Raw genomic sequence first — 15,196 nt, 5'->3', positions numbered from 1 at the left:
GCCCCGGTTCGCGCGGGAGTGGGTCCGCGACCACGCCTCCGCCGCCGCGGGCCACGAGCAGTGGTGCCCTATGACCCGCGCTGTCGTCACCCAAGGTCGCCCGCCTCTCGCTATTCATTTGAGCACCCAGCCAAGTTCGCTCATGTGTGTCGCGTGTCGTGTGTCGTGTTGTTTGTAGCAGAGCCGTCGCCGGGCACAGTGCGGGCGGTGGTGCTGGGCCTGGCGGTGCTGTCGCTGCTCCACTTCCGGGTGTTGCGGCACAGCGTCTTCCGCACGCCATCGCGATGCGTGCTCGTCCTGTGCTCCTGCGTGGCGGCGTCGGTCGTGTTCCTGCGCTTCCTTGTCTCGACCGACCCTGCGCTCCGCAGCAGCGCCTGCCACGCGGCTCAATCCACCACGCCCCTCGAATTCTCCTGCACCGGTACCACGCTAGCCTATGGGCCTTTCATTGACTCCTTCTGCCTGCTCACGACACGACACGACACGACACGACACGACACGACACGACACGACACGACACGACACGACACGACACAACACGACCAACGACACGACACGCAGATGACAGTCTGTCGGAGACGATGTCGCACCTGCGAGCAGTGCTCCCGCTTCCCACATGGCGGGACGTGGTCGCACTGGCGCCGAAGCATGGGATGATGGCCTGGATGGTGCGCGCGATCGACGTGCTCGAGCCGGGCGCCAAATACGTCGGCCTGTGCCTGGGCGCCGCGTTGCTGGTTCTGCCCGAGGCCCTCCAGCGTGCCATCCACACTCTGCTTCGGCGCGCCTTTCGCCACCCAGCCGGCAAGGTGCACTCATGCCACGTGTGTGTGCGTGTGCATGTGCGTGTCCGTTGTGTGTTGTGTGTTGTGTGTTGATTTTCGTGCACAGGAAACGCTCACATGTGTCCGCACAGGCCGCTCTGGCTTTGGCGGTCAGTTCGATCGCGTTGGTCGTGTGGCTCGCACACGCACGCGGCGGCGGCGGCGATGACGACAACGGGTTGACGGCGGAGCTGCTGGGCTACTGGGCGCTCTCGTCCCTCGTCGGCTTCCTGTTCGTCCAGGCCGTGTGGCCGCACCTCTTCCGCGTCGCCTTCTTCGCCCTGGCGCCGGCCTACATGGTGGGCGGCGCGATCCTCTTCTACAAGGCGCTGGTCGTCTTCCTCCACGAGAGCTGCGGCGCGGCGCTCCCCGTGTCGCTCGGGCTCACCCTCGTGCTCTTCTACGCGCACGGGTGGGACTGCACGAAGGCCTTCGGGGCCTACGTGCTGTGGAAGTCCCTCGCCTGCTTCACGGTCCCCTTCTACTCGCTACCCACCTTCTTCTCCTTCGTCTACTGGTGGACCTCGTCCCTGACCACCACCATCTTCTCGGCCCTGACCCACTTGGCGTCGTCCACCACCTCCTCATCGTCTTCGGCCACGTCATCATCATCATCCTCATCATTTACTTCTACGCACCTGTCGATGCCATGGACGACGCTCGACGCACTTTTCCTACTCTACTTCGTGGGGGTGGCCCTCACCGCCGTGCTCAACAGCCTTGCCGCCCTCGCCCTCCTGGCCGCGCAACGACAACTCGCCTATTCCAGCACCACCCAGCACCACCATCATGATGCACCACCACCGGTAGACCTTGACCATCACCACCCCAAGCGCGACTAGTCGCCAGCTGGACCTCGACACGGCCACATCCACCAACATGTCATCAAGACAGGCGGATTGGCTGACTGCAACAGACAACAGGTGTTGGGGAGTGGCTGGGGACAAACTTCTTTATTTTGTCCATTGTCGACAAAAAACGCCACTAAAGAGCAAGAGAGAAGAGAACTCGAAGAACAGAATTCAATCTACCCGCAACCGGACACGGATCGAACACAGAAGAAGGAAGATGCAAGCGATAGAATCGAGAATCGCGGCGCCTCAACGTCGTCGTCAGGTGATGGGGAAGCGTGGGCGTCAACGCAGCATGCTCTCCCAGGTACAATCGGCAATCATCGCGACTGCGAAGCAATCTTCTTCGGGTCCTATCAGGAGCAAGAACCAAGGGGTACGAAACGCTATCTTCTAGAAGGATCAAGGGGTTGTAAAGCTAAACGAGGATGTCGCTTTGGTATTACGCAGACAAAGCGCAGACAGCAATCAGTACGCACCACAACTCAGCCAGTATAAGCCCCTCCGCGCTTTCGTCTCTAGCATCCGTATCGAATTGCCATCTCTCCATTCACGAGCGCATAACTCGAGAAATCGGCCGATGCCTCTACCCCCTTGGCTCCACCCTCCGCACTTGCTTCGACATCCTCAAACACGCGACGTGAAGGGGGCATGACTCGAGATCTGCAAACGGAGGCCACCTGGGCGCCATGGTGGATGGGCTGGAGAGCGGGAAGGGAGGCCCCGACTCCGATCGAGGAGAGGAGAGATGCCACCAGCGCGCCACGACGGGAGGCAAGGAGCCCAACGGCCTCATCTCACGTTATTCTCCGTTCCCCCTTTGCTCTACTCTCTCCACTGCAGGATACCGAGTCCATCTCACAGCACCAGCAACAACCACCTCGCGCTACACGCCAGAAGACGACCCACGCTGCGCCTCCTCGACAGCAGGAGCGCACCAGGGCTGCCCCCCAACCGCAGCCGCAATCGCGAGCCGAGCCCACCAGTAATAAGCAGACGTCGTCGCCAGAATCGCCCGCAGCGTCGAGCGCCCCGACTACTAGTCTGCCGCCCACGCCTCCGACGAGAGACGAGCTCCTCCTGGGCTTCTTCCACCACAACGCGACCGAAGAGGGCCTCTCCTACACCCTCTGCGTCCTACCGGCCGGCGACGATCGCACGCGCGGCGAGTGGGAACTCTACGAAGACTTTGACCCCACCAAGCGAAGCCACACCAGCACTCGGCCGGCTCCTTCGACGACTACGAGAAGGCGAACGACGTGGAGCGGTCGGTGGAGCCTGCGGCCGGAGCGAGACGGCTTTGGGTGGGTGGAGCTTCTCAAGACTGCCGAGGCCGTGCAGGAGAATGGCCGCACGGTCGAGCAGCAGTGCCTCATGTCGCAGTGCTGTCCGTACAACGTCACCACCGAGAACAGCGCTGCCGACGGAAGCCGACGAAAGGTGATGGGCATCATGCTCAACGCGTTTGATCGCAGCGGAGGCCTCTTTCTCACCCGCGCCCTCTAGAGCCAGAGGACGGGACCACTTCACAATCATGTACATACTGAGCGCTGAGTTCAACAAGAACACGAACTTCTTTTTCAACGCTTGCTCGTCTTGGTAGTTTGGTGCTCGTTTCTTCATGATTTCGCAGACCGTAAGTGGGACGATTCAGGGAAGAGATGAAATCAAGATCAAAAGCAAGCAGAAGGGGAGAACCTCTTGGTTCTGTCTAAGCAAGGGACGGAAAGATGGAGAAACACAACGAAGGAGAGGGTGGAGGCACAACTAGTAAGGAGGAGATCGAAGCGGCCATGCGCGAGTTACGAGAGGCTTCGCATCTGACCCTGGCCAACGTGCTCAAGCGCCTGCGATTCGAGGAGGAGGACGTGGTCGCGGTGTTCCTCGTGGGCAGCCGGCTCTGGGGCTCGGCCATGTTCGACAGTGACTACGACTTCATCATCGTCCATCGCTGCCCCACCGCCAAGCGGCCACCCCACGCCACACTCCACAACGGCGAGATCGATGCGTCGGCCGTGCACGTAGACGAGTTCAAGAAGCGCGTCGAGGAAGATCACGAATTCTACGAGCTGCTGTGCCTGTGGCTTCCCGCCGACTACCGATGGAAGGACGCTCCCCTCCCCTCCTCTTCCTCATCTTCTTCATCTTCTTCAAAATCGTCAGCAAAGAAGAAGGCCTCGCCAGCGCTATCTTCATCTTCATCTTCCACCAAGCCACAGACGTCATTCGTGGAATCTATACGAAGGAGCTTCGTGCTCAATCCATCGAGGCTCTACGCGTCGATCGAGGAGGAGACAGCGCGCGACTGGCGTGTAGCCCAGAAGTTCATGGAGAAGGGCAGCCCCGACCGCGGCAAGAAGATCCTCGTCCACGCTCTACGTCTGCTGCTGCTGGCCATCCAGCTGGCCCGCGACGGCACCATGCACGACCTCCACGCCGCCCAGCGCTTCCACCACGACGTCTTCTTTCCCGGCAAGACGAACAAGACGACAGAAGATGAAGAGAGCTGGAGCCACTACAACGCGCGCTACCGACCCGTCTTCGACGACCTCCGCCGGCAGCTGCACGACCTGTGCGCGACTCAGGGTCGCCCGCAGCAGCAGCAAACACTACGACACGAAGAGAAGAAAGACGATGAAGAGCCGCGAGTCGAAGTCCAGCCCCGTACGTTGACGCCCGCGGCCATTGCCAGTCGCATCAAGGCCAAGGGCCTCGAGAAGCTGCGGTGGTACTGCCAGTTGTGCGGAGAGCAGTTCCCAGACGAGAGCGGGTTCAAGGTACCTCTTCACCACTCCGCACACACGCCTCGAACCACCTCGTCACCACCTTTGCCTCCGCCTTGCCGTGGTCTTGCGCACTCACACTTTCTCTTGATCGGATGTCGTCCTTTCGTCACACGCAGCGCCACATCACGACTGAGTCGCATCAGCGCCGGATGGCCAGCTTCGCGGGCCAGCCGCTCGTCGCGAAAGTGGAAGAAAAAGAGGAAGGCGACGAAGAAGAAGCAGAAGCAGAACAGAAGAAGCAGGGAAAGCCCCAGCAAGCAGGACGAGGGAAGCAACAGCGAGGACGAGGACGCGGACGCGGACGAGGCCGGGGAGGCAGCCAGTGATCTTTTTGCTCGCAGTTAGATTATTGTTGTTATAAAATCTTCGACCGAAACGGCGCGAGCCAACTCAGCTCAGAACACAACGGGATCTGTCCTCGGAGGGCAACAGCGGTACATCGTCGGCCGTGCCTTCTGGCGGCGACAATCCTGTACAGGCTATGTGAGGCCACGTCGAATGTCGTAGGCAAGGCAGCAAAGAACGAAGATGAACAAAGAATGAAGCCGAAAGAACGAAGAATGAAGCCGAAAGAGCGAAGTGGAAACGCCTGAGTACCGAGCCGTCGATTTCTGAACTCGCGTGCTTCGATCCAGTGGCGCATGGACTTGGACTTGGCCAACACGTCCCATAGCAGGTCGATGTTCGTTCGCTCCCTGGCGCTCACCTCCACGTAGTAAAGCGCCGACACTTTCTCTGCCAGACTTCGTGCCTGGTGAGTGGCGAGGTGTTACTCTTCATCGTCATCTCCACCATGATCTTCATCTTCTTCATGATCACAAGAAGAGGTTACCTCGCGGTCTGTGATGAGCTTCCGCTCGTGCTCGTAGGCGTGGCGCAGGTCGGCCATGGTGCCGACCACGATCAGCGGGATGGTGAAGTCGGCCCCGTAGGCGGTTCTGCCACGGCAGCGGTTGGGCAGCTCGAACGTGACGTCATAGAAGCTCTCCGCCACACTGAACGTATACACAATCACGTCCTTCTCGCACACGACACAGTACCGCACACACACACGACACATGTTGTTCACTCTGAGAAGGCCACCGCGGCGAGAGGAGCGAGGCTGGTACCGGCTGCACCCGCGCATACTCCGGCCCTGTTGGTGGAGCAGCACATCAATTGATTGGACAATTCAAGGGGATTGGGTGGACGTTGTGGCGGTGTCATGGTCACCTTTGTAGTCCAGCGCCCACCGCACGCCGGATGGCGGTGCGGGCTCTTCCCATATGTGGAGGGTCGTTCCGCCCCGCTCGACTACTCGAGGCTCCATCTTCGCGAGCGTGTTGCCCCTCTGCGGCTTCTCATCTGAGCCGAGTCGCGAGGTGAGGCTTTGTAGAAGAACATGGTGGGTGGGTGGTGGGTGGTTGTACCCAAGTGCGCCGTAGAGCCGACGTGGGCAGACCTGATCAGGGCGCTACAAAAGAAAGTACATGAGGTGGAAGTGAGTCGGGCTTTTAGCCCAAGCTTACATCGCACCAGGCAGGCCTTGAAGAGAAGCAGGCGCGCGTACGTTTTGCCTGTGGCCACAGACCACCACAGAGCCAAACTCAGTTTCAAGGCCAAGCGGTGCACGAAAGAAAGAACGGGGGTTGGGGGGGGGGTACCAGAGCCAGGTTTGCCCACGACGACCACTCGAATGGCATCTTCGTGGAGGCACCACCAGTTCTCCCCGCCACAGCCACAACACCCCAGCATGCTCACGCCTTCAGCCCTGTGTATCAGTTTTTGTTTTTATTTTTATTATTTCGTTTTGTTCGATGCTGACGTCAGCAATCAGGTCGACTATGTCTGCAAAAATTTCTTCGTGTGGCTTCGTTTCTTGGCTGGCTTTCTCGCGTGCTGTCTGCCAGATTTTGATTTTGCGTAGCGTCCCACCCCACACATCGGCGTAATCATAAATACAATGAACCGCATCGCTCGCCCCGCTTTGCTCCGCGCGTCGGCCCGTGCCCCCGCCTTCGCGCCCGTCGCCTCTTCCCTCAGATTCTCCTCCATTTCCTCATCTGCTGCCCTCTCCACCACCTTCGCGAGGAGGAGCGATGCCATCACGACCTTCGATTACCAGAGGAGGCACTACGGCGCTGCTGCCGGTCTGTCGGAGGCCGACGCCAGGGAGCGGGTCATCAAGGTGGTGAAGAATTTCCACAAGGTCGACCCCAATGCCGTGAACGAGAAGTCGCACTTCATCAACGACCTCGGTCTCGATTCGCTCGACACTGTCGAGCTCGTGCTTGGTCTCGAGGACGAGTTCTGCATCGAAATCCCCGAGGAGCAGGCTGACAAGATCCAGACCATCGAGGATGCCGTCAGCTACCTCGTCACCAACCCCGCTGCCAAATAAGCGATCCAATTGGTTCATCTTCACTTCACACTAAACTACGATTCTTAACCTCCACGATGATTCGCATCCCCCCTGACTTTACACTCATTTTTAGCGGTTTCCATCACCCGTTGCCCTTTAGACATTGAGCTGGCCATCCTCGATCTGCGCAGCCTTTTCTTCGAATTGGAGGAAGGGGAGAGCCTGCGGAAGAATGGCCAAATGCCTACAAGCATGAAAATAATCGATCGTTGTATCTAATTCTGAGATCTGTACATGTAGAAGCCTCGCGCGAGCTCATCCTTCATCCACGCGCACGACTACGGCTGCGTGGTAGTGGCGGTTCTTCATCACTCGTGGTGTCTGTCGAGGTACGCCCGGAGGCTCCACGCCGGTGCTGCGCCCTGCGCGCACCACAGCACTCACCCACTCCATCAGCTGCACGACCACCACGAGTCGTGTACCGCGTGACCTCTGGACGCACCTTGCTGCTGCCGCCGCCGCTGGCGCGTCTGCCTTCGGCCATGACCTGCCGCAGGGCGGCCAAGTGGCGCAACACCACCTCGAGCGCCGCTTCGCCCGCCAAGCCGTGGTGCTCTGTAGCGGTAGAGATGATGGCGGTGATGATGAGGGATCAGGGAGTAGTAGTCGAGGAGTAGTGGTCGTACCGAGGATGGCGCTGTTGACGCGGAGCGCGATCTGGTCCTTGTAGTCCTCCGCCATGTACTGGCACACCGGACTCGTCTCCGGGTCCTCGTACGCGATCAGCGCAAACACGTCCTACACACGATCATGGCGATGAGGGCTGGCGGCTACATGAAGAAGAAGAAGAGGCCAAAAACGTGAAGAGGAATCATCGAATGCGCACCTGCAGCTCGTCGAGTAGCGAGGGATCGTCTTTGGCGTGCGGGCTCCACTCCTTCTGGGCGAAGAGGAGGGCCTCCTCCTTCTTGCGCTGTCGGATGAGCTCGATGAAGCGCTGGCACAGCAGCTTGAACCGCACCTCCGGGTGCTTGTCCAGCAGCTGCGGAAAGGCTGAGCGTATGAGCTTGATGGCCTCGTCGATCGCTCCCCCACGAACCAAGTCTACGATGTCTGAGCAGGTGAGCCAAAAAGATGAGAAAGAGAATCAGCAGAGTGTAGAAAATGTTTGAGATGATGAAGAGAGAGTAAAATAAAGCAGAAGGCTAGAGGAGGAAGCACGACGTGCTCCACCTAGCCACGCAAGGATGAAGGGACTCACCTTTTCGTTGTTGCACGGCCACACGAAGCATCTTACCCTCTTCATGCAGATTACAGGCCTCGATGAACGCCTGTGCGGTGTCCACGTAGCAGTGGTGCAGCAAGTAGTTCAGCACCAACACGCGCACATCGTAGGGGTTCACCTCCACAGCCTCGATCTCGTGCCGCTCTCCCTCATCCTCCATCTGATGTGTTGTCAATTTAAATGGCGTTTTTTTGTTTTTTAATTTCTTTTTGTTTTGCCCGCCGCACGACACACGACACACGACACATGCCGTCAGGATTGAACGACGTTGAGTATGTGGTCATCGCGCATGGGCGGACGTTGTTGGAACACGGCGCGGGTGATGTCGTTCATGAGCCCCAGCACCTCGCGCGCACGCCCGCGCACGCCGGCGTCGACGTCGATCTCGCTTGTGTGGCGCAGCAGCTGATGGATCTCCTTGAGGCGCTCGGCCAGCAGCTCGAGCGACTCGACGCCCATGCCCGCGAACAGGCGCGAGAGCACGAACAGGCAACCCAGGCGCACGTCCGCGCTTGGGTCGCCTCGCAGCCGCTCGGCAAGCACGTTGACAATGTCTGCGACCGCACACGCACACGGTCAGTGTGCTGTGTGTGTCGTGTCGTGTCGTGCGTTCGCAGGGCGGTACCGTGGATGAAAGGGTGAAGCGAAAATCGCATGAGCTCGCACACGCTGGCCAGGTTGGAGAGGGAGCTGGCGCGCAGGTTGGACAACGTGCTCTGCGCACCCGCGAGAAAGGTGCTCACAAAATGGTGGCCTGCCCTCACCCGCCCGACTCGCTTCGTCAGCACAAAAACGAGTTGCGCGGTGGTGTGTCGTGTCGTGGGTCGTGTCGTGTCGTGTACCGTATTTGGGGAGTGTCTCTCCGCATCGTTCACACACGCGCACAAGGGTCTCGCCCAGCTTGAGCCGAGTGTCCTCGATCAGGGATTCGTCCAGGAAGGACTTGACCAAGACCGGAATGATCTCCTCGGGAAAGATGTCGCCCAGGGCTCCCAATCCCCGCATCGCCGCATAATAGAGATAGCTATCGTGTATGTCGTGTGTGTCGTGTGTGTCATGTGTGTCGTGTGTGTCGATGTCAGCCAACACTGCAAGAGTGAAGGCGACGAGCGGCGCGGAGGATGAACCTATCCGAGTCGCGAAGCTGGGTCTGGAAGATGTCGAGAATCTTGTCCCGGTTGGCCCGCGCGAACTCGTCCTTGGCCAGCACCAGCTTGCGCAGGGCGACCAGGGCCTGCGCTCTCACCGGCAGCAGCGGGTCCCGGAGCTCCGCCAGTATCTGCTCCACGTCCTTGCGGAACAGCGACGGCGTTTCTGTGTGCGCGCGCGATCGTGTCGTGGATTAGATACGCGCGGAAGAAGATGCGTCACTGTGAGCGCGCGTGCGTGTGTGTTACCTGTTTCTGTGGTGCTGTCGCTGAACCAGGATCGATCTCGTGCGATGATGCGTACGTGCAGCTCCGTGGCCAGAGTGCTGATGTGCTCCTCGGGGTGATCCTGCATCGCCAGTCGCAGATAATCGACCGTTGGTACGCCGCCGCCAATGTGCAATGTGTGGTGGCGTCACGATGTGGGCGAGTGTGCGAGTGTGTGGGTGCGCGCGTGTGTGCGTACGTGTGCGTAAAAGGTACCTTGAGTTCGCCGAGGAAGGGCAGCAGGTCGAGCAACAAGATGGACTCGGCCTGGTTGAGCTTGATCTTCTGTCCCGAGAGCAGAGCGCTCAGGATGCTCAAGCACAGCGACACCACCACCTCATCGCCGCCCTCAAACATCACCTGATACGTACGCCAGGCGATCCGTTAGTGTCAGGGTCATCGCGTGACCCATTTTTTGGCGAACAAGCCTTATTGCTGGTTCAGTGGGTGGCTGCGTACGCGAAGAAGGGTGGTCACTTGCACGACGTCTTGGATGAGCTTCTCGCCCAGGCCTTCGCTCATCGACGCCAACAAGTGCAGCAACACCAGGTGTCTGTAGGAAACAAGCAAGCCAGCAATCGACACCAGGTCAATAATGCGGTGGGATTGTCGCGCACAAGCGTGTTGGCATACCGCTCGGTTTGGTGTTCTTCTTCTTCGTCATCTCCTTGGGGCTCGCCTTGCGCTGCAATCTCGCGGTCAACGTCTTGCCTGCGCATATCGACAAAGGCCTTGAGGAGGTCGACGAAGAGGTTGCCCATCAGCTGCTCGTTACCCAGCTCCTTGAGCAGCGCCACCACGCACTCGGCCTCCCCGTACGAGTCCCGACGGCTGCACTCGCCCCGCCCACATACCACACGCGACCGGTTTAGTGACTAAGCGACGCACGCACGCGCTGACGCAGCATACCTCGGATTCTTTGTTCGTTTGATGACCACCCCGCCGGTCGGCCCCGGCGCGAAGGCCAGCGCAAACGACGACGTGGAGGCGTCGGGGCTGGGAGGCAGAATGAGGTCCCTCAGCGCCTGCCCCGTGGCGCTGCCCTCGGACACCAGGAAGAAGGTGTCCATGATCGACGTGACCGTGGCTTTGAGCGACGTCGGACTGCGCCGCGTGTAGCAGTACAACTGGAACAGCGCTGGCATGACTGTGCGTAACCACCACGACGCACACACATCGCCGGGTCATGATCCAGCTGTGAACGTACTCGCGGTACAGCTTTCAACTGGTGTGGTCTCATACCTTCGGCGACGGCGTTGCTCAGAGTGGCGTTGGCGCTGTGGGCGGAGATGACCTTCTCCAGGTCGTCCAGGCACGCCGACAATGTCTTCTCATCGATCTCGACGCTCTCGGCCGGCGGCGTATCGGCCGGCAGCTTCTTTTCCAGGGACCTGATGAGCGGCTGCTCTCGAATCAGGTCGGTGGTGGTACTGCCACGGGCGGCAGCAGGCAAGGCCGACGATCGAGCGAAGAGGGCCAGCGGCGCGAGGATGGGGTCGAGGAAGTAGCGCTTGGTCAGCAGTGGCTGCTTTTCGAGCATCCTGCCCGCGGCCGTGATCGCGATTCGCGTGTACGCCTCCGCCTGGTCGTGCCCATGCGGCACGTGCACGAGCTCGCGCAGCTGCGGACACACGGCCGCATAGTACTTCTGTTCCCCACCGCGCATCGTTGCCATGTACCACTTCAGTCAGAGACAAGTGGGCGAAGACTGGCCGGTCGCGGGCGGGAGACGCACCGATTTGGGGACCTGCTTGGGCGGAGTGGTGATGATTTGAACGATCTTGGCCTGAAGCGCGTCGGGCACTGTGTTTCGCGCGAATGGTTCCATTCGGCGGGCTCAGGTGTTAGCAACGTTTGCGGGCTGGGCGCTATGATGAAGGCAATGATGATAAGGTCTGGAGCTGGGCTCGCAGAGAGGGAGAACGCACGGTCGCCGCCGGATCCCAGATGCGCGAGAACTGCAGCGACTCCTCCGTGGCGCATGAGGGCGCGCGAGAGCAGGTGTCCGCATTGAGACGACAGCCACCGAGGAGCCGGACGACTCGGGGCGCCCATGAGCAACAGAAGCGAGGCCACCAGCGCCTGCGGTGTCACACTGAAGCGCGTTTTGTGCGAAACATACGACATCGTAAATGTACGCGCGATTAGGGCACACACAGCAAAGATAAAGTGTGGAGCGCGCGTACGCTTTGATGAAGCTGCTTTCGAGAACGGGCGACGCCCACTGTTGCATCGGCGAGGGGGCTTGTTGGGTAGTCGCGCTTTCCTGCTGGTCGCTGGTGGAGCTGGCCGCCCGGGCCTGCGGCAGGAACGCCGACAGGACGCTGGCCGGAGTAGCCTTGGCGGGTTGAGCCGGTTGAGCTCGGAGCTCCACCGGCGTCGATGATGCGGGTTCGGGTGTGGAGCAGACCGGCGGCGCCGAAAGCGTAGGGCCGTAGGCGAGCTGAAGGAGGGCGGCCATCATATCGGGAAGATAGGTGGGCAGGACGTAGGCCCTGAGCTCCTCCGTGCGCGAGGTGACATCGACGAGCGCCTTGGTGCACTCGAACAAGCGCGCATCATCGGCGACCCGGTCTGGAATCAGCCGCATTGCTGCACACCGCGACGAACAAAACGGGCTGAGCTCTCACCACCACGGCAGGCAAAGACTTCACAAAGTCGACGACCACGTACAGGTGGAGGCGTTCTGCAAGCGCTGATCCAACGGGATGCCAACGCCTTCGGCCAGGCAAGGGAGGATGCCCCACCAGACCACCATCTGCACCACCTGCCGTACGGCCAGCTCATCCTGTGGTCCGCGCCCAGCGAGACCGAGTGCTCCTTCAGTAAAAGTGCTCTACTTGATGGATGAACATCTTTTGCTTTTGAACGAGTAGCGCACCTGCAAACCCAACTGCCATGGCGGGGGTGGTGCAGCAGCGTCATCCTCCCCCAGTCGAGGTCTCCTACTTGGTGCTGCAGGTAGACTACTGCTGGCCTCTAAGGCGGCACGCAAGGAATGAGATGAAAGAAATCAAGAAGGAAGGATTTCTCGTGTCCCTCATACCAGTGAGGTTGTGTGTGCCCTTCTCGTGCTGTACAGCTGCGCCCAAAGCGAAGAGAAGGCCCAGGCCCTCCTTAGCCAAGCTCCAGTGATCCACCGGCTGCTGCACCTCCTGCACTGCCGCGGCAGCACTCGTTGCCGCCTTCAATCGATCGGCCAAGATGCGCACGGATGCCACGACCTCTCGCACGCCTGCCGCACACTCCCCAGCCTCCATCGCAATGCAATCAACAAATGATTACAACCATTTCCAGATTTCTTTCGTTGTTCATTGTGAAAAGAAATTCGTAATTCTTTTTTCCTGAGATTGTGACGTTCGCGCCAAATTTGTTGGGATTTTAGTGCCGAACTTGACGAACAACTGAACTCGTCCCTGTTCTTCGCCGCCGTGGAAGAGAGTTTTCTTGGAAGCGAGAGGCGTGAGTGACGAGTGACGACGGAAACGTTCGCACCCACCTCTGTCAGACGTTAGACAGGCGCAGAACCACCGCACGAAAGTGAGCGAAGAGTCGCCACCGTCATCCCGCCGTGGCCGACTGGTTCGGTTTTAGTGCCGGAAGCTGTCAGGAAGTCCTCCCGACGGAACCACGGCGCGCGAGTCATGGACGCCGCTCTCTGTCACGACGTCAAACCGCCACGTAAGTTGCCTGGAGGCGGCGGCAAGAGGTCAGCGAGATGAGGGCGAAAGGCGAAGAAAAGGGACAGAACCCGATCGTTCTTCGGGTTGCACGACCTTCTGTCGAAAATTCTCGAAGTTTAAAATTTCCAATTGGCCCAAAATAATCCCGTCTGAAATTTCGTGATTTTAAAAATTCCCGTTGGCTCCGACGCTAAACGAAAAATACGAAGTGGTAGAAAATCCGTTCGTTTGTTCCCAGAAGCGGTAGCGCCAAAGGGCTGACATTTCTGTGGTGACCGGTGCGGAAGTGTCCCTTGTCGTGATGAGCTCACTATAAATTGGTGACGCTCGGGCTTGCGCTGGTTTGCTCTCCTCCACTTCATTGCACGCACGACCTGCTGCCCCACCACCTACCACGAAGGCAGCCGTAGCCTTCGGGGCCGACATTCACACCTCCAAACTCACACCATCACCGCACGTGTGCACGCACGCACCGCACACGCACACGCCACATCTCGTTACGTCACGCAACCACTCACGGATGCTGCTGGCACCACGCGCGACACACTCGGATTCGACAAATCATCTCGTAGCGGCACAAATCGCATCTCGCGCTGATCATCGCTCCAGAAACGCACAGCACAACGACATGAAGAGACGAGCTTCGATCCCCGACGAACAGCTGGCGCTCGAGGGTCTGGTGAGCCTCTCCGGCCACCACACCGCTTCATCTTCTGCCGCCACCACTGCACACCACGGAGCTCATCTCCTCAAGCATCAATCTCATCTTCCGTGGAACGTGATGATGGGCAACGACGACAAACCCGCCAGCGAGAACAACAAGCACCAACAACGCCCTTCGCTCGTGCAGCTGGCTTCGTGCCCCGGCTCTTCGTCATCTTCAACTTCATCATCCGTTCCGCCGAGCGAATCCAAGATGCAACGCGGCAGCCGTCCACACTTCTCCGCCAAGGATGCACTGAAGGACGCCCTGGCGGCCGAGCACTCGGCCACGACACACTACACCGCCAGCATCCATCCTCCATCATCTTTCTTCTCCACTACGTCTTCTTCAACCACCTCCATGCCCACATCACCCCTCTCCTGTCTCTCCTCTCCCCGGTCGTCCTTCTCCCTCCCGCCGCTCTCATCCACCCTCGCCTCGCTCCACTCAACGTCAACGTCGACCACACCATCTCCCCGTTCATCTTTCTCTTCTTCTACGCCGGCATCTTCGTCGCGCCGGTCCAGCATCTCCTCAAGCGTCGAGCCGCCCGCCAAGCGCGTCAAGCTCGAGTACCCCGAGCCCGCCACGTCATCATCGTCGTCGTCCGCCACATCATCGCCCATGTCGTCGCCGCGCCGCGGATCGTTCTCTGCTGCGACCACCATGGTCGCGGCCGGGGTGCCGATGATGGACGACCCGCCCGAAGACGCGCAGCTGATCCCCGTCACGGCCCGCAACCCGCACGGCGGCGAGGTGTGCATCCACATCGAGAAGCCGGTGCTCGAGGCGCTCACCGCGAGCGGCATCTCGCCCGAGAGCATCGTCGACCTGATCGTGCAGAACGACAAGGAGAGCCGCGACCAGGTGATCCGCGAGACCGGCTTCTCGACCAACTACATCATGAAGCTCCAGCGCCGCGTGCTCCACTCGTCGTCGCAGCTCCAGCTGCCGCCGCCGGTGCGCCACTCGTTCGCCACCGGGGTCGACCTCCACGTTCTGTTCGACTCGGACGGCGGGCCGCTCTTCATGAAGAAGGAGCTCTGCACCATCCTGGGCATGAAGGGCACCACCTTCAGCTACTGGAAGAAGAAGTCCAACGTCGAAGACACCGACACGAGCAAGGACTTTCGGCTGATGGACATCTGCCGCACCCTGTTCGGCGGCCGCGCGACCTACACCCTCTACTCGCCCGCCTCGACCCTCACCATCCTCAACGAGATGGAGACCTCGCGCCAGAAGAACTCCTTCTCCAACCTGGCCGCGCTCAAGTTCCTGGTCACCACCTACGGCCAGTACGGCCAGCGC

At 59.9% G+C, this 15,196-nt stretch overlaps 8 protein-coding genes across 8 annotated transcripts in view; 5 read left to right on the top strand and 3 right to left on the bottom strand.

Moving 5' to 3' along the window:
* Positions 1–70: 70 nt before the first annotated feature.
* On the top strand, positions 71–1,666 carry ACA1_306900 (uncharacterized protein; the record flags this gene model as incomplete). Its single annotated transcript, XM_004336859.1, has 4 exons — positions 71–134; positions 182–421; positions 562–809; positions 917–1,666. The coding sequence occupies 4 exons, from the start codon at positions 71–73 to the stop codon at positions 1,664–1,666; spliced, it is 1,302 nt and encodes a 433-aa protein (XP_004336907.1).
* A 660-nt stretch (positions 1,667–2,326) lies between these two features.
* ACA1_306890 (uncharacterized protein) lies at positions 2,327–3,181 on the top strand (the record flags this gene model as incomplete). Its single annotated transcript, XM_004336858.1, has 2 exons — positions 2,327–2,476; positions 2,519–3,181. 2 exons carry the CDS (start codon positions 2,327–2,329, stop codon positions 3,179–3,181), a joined length of 813 nt encoding a protein of 270 aa, XP_004336906.1.
* A 224-nt stretch (positions 3,182–3,405) lies between these two features.
* Positions 3,406–4,787, top strand: ACA1_306880 (zinc finger, c2h2 type domain containing protein; the record flags this gene model as incomplete). Its single annotated transcript, XM_004336857.1, has 2 exons — positions 3,406–4,452; positions 4,578–4,787. The coding sequence occupies 2 exons, from the start codon at positions 3,406–3,408 to the stop codon at positions 4,785–4,787; spliced, it is 1,257 nt and encodes a 418-aa protein (XP_004336905.1).
* A 64-nt stretch (positions 4,788–4,851) lies between these two features.
* On the bottom strand, positions 4,852–5,770 carry ACA1_306870 (uncharacterized protein; the record flags this gene model as incomplete). Its single annotated transcript, XM_004336856.1, has 5 exons — positions 4,852–4,931; positions 5,059–5,212; positions 5,294–5,479; positions 5,571–5,596; positions 5,674–5,770. 5 exons carry the CDS (start codon positions 5,768–5,770, stop codon positions 4,852–4,854), a joined length of 543 nt encoding a protein of 180 aa, XP_004336904.1.
* A 633-nt stretch (positions 5,771–6,403) lies between these two features.
* On the top strand, positions 6,404–6,841 carry ACA1_306860 (acyl carrier protein; the record flags this gene model as incomplete). The annotated part of the gene is made up of 1 exon (XM_004336855.1): positions 6,404–6,841. One exon carries the CDS (start codon positions 6,404–6,406, stop codon positions 6,839–6,841), a length of 438 nt encoding a protein of 145 aa, XP_004336903.1.
* Positions 6,842–7,170: 329 nt separating this feature from the next.
* On the bottom strand, positions 7,171–8,247 carry ACA1_306850 (RanBPMrelated, putative; the record flags this gene model as incomplete). The annotated part of the gene is made up of 5 exons (XM_004336854.1): positions 7,171–7,224; positions 7,305–7,417; positions 7,489–7,600; positions 7,689–7,915; positions 8,064–8,247. 5 exons carry the CDS (start codon positions 8,245–8,247, stop codon positions 7,171–7,173), a joined length of 690 nt encoding a protein of 229 aa, XP_004336902.1.
* Positions 8,248–8,339: 92 nt separating this feature from the next.
* On the bottom strand, positions 8,340–12,092 carry ACA1_306840 (HEAT repeat domain containing protein; the record flags this gene model as incomplete). The annotated part of the gene is made up of 13 exons (XM_004336853.1): positions 8,340–8,641; positions 8,713–8,803; positions 8,973–9,111; positions 9,215–9,401; positions 9,485–9,584; positions 9,719–9,862; positions 9,962–10,055; positions 10,136–10,333; positions 10,412–10,649; positions 10,745–11,183; positions 11,238–11,305; positions 11,431–11,597; positions 11,689–12,092. 13 exons carry the CDS (start codon positions 12,090–12,092, stop codon positions 8,340–8,342), a joined length of 2,571 nt encoding a protein of 856 aa, XP_004336901.1.
* A 1,721-nt stretch (positions 12,093–13,813) lies between these two features.
* ACA1_306830 (uncharacterized protein) overlaps positions 13,814–15,196 on the top strand; it is a gene marked incomplete at both ends in the record, with an annotated part of 1,594 nt that continues 211 nt past the window's right edge. The window contains one exon of the mRNA XM_004336852.1: positions 13,814–15,183. Coding sequence (XP_004336900.1) covers positions 13,814–15,183 — 1,370 coding nt within the window. The remainder of the gene's footprint in view (positions 15,184–15,196) is intronic.

This window comes from Acanthamoeba castellanii (genome assembly GCF_000313135.1).
Source record: "Acanthamoeba castellanii str. Neff unplaced genomic scaffold scf7180000083668, whole genome shotgun sequence".
Taxonomy (NCBI): Eukaryota; Discosea; order Longamoebia; family Acanthamoebidae; genus Acanthamoeba; species Acanthamoeba castellanii.
This window is presented reverse-complemented; position numbering and strand designations above follow the sequence as displayed.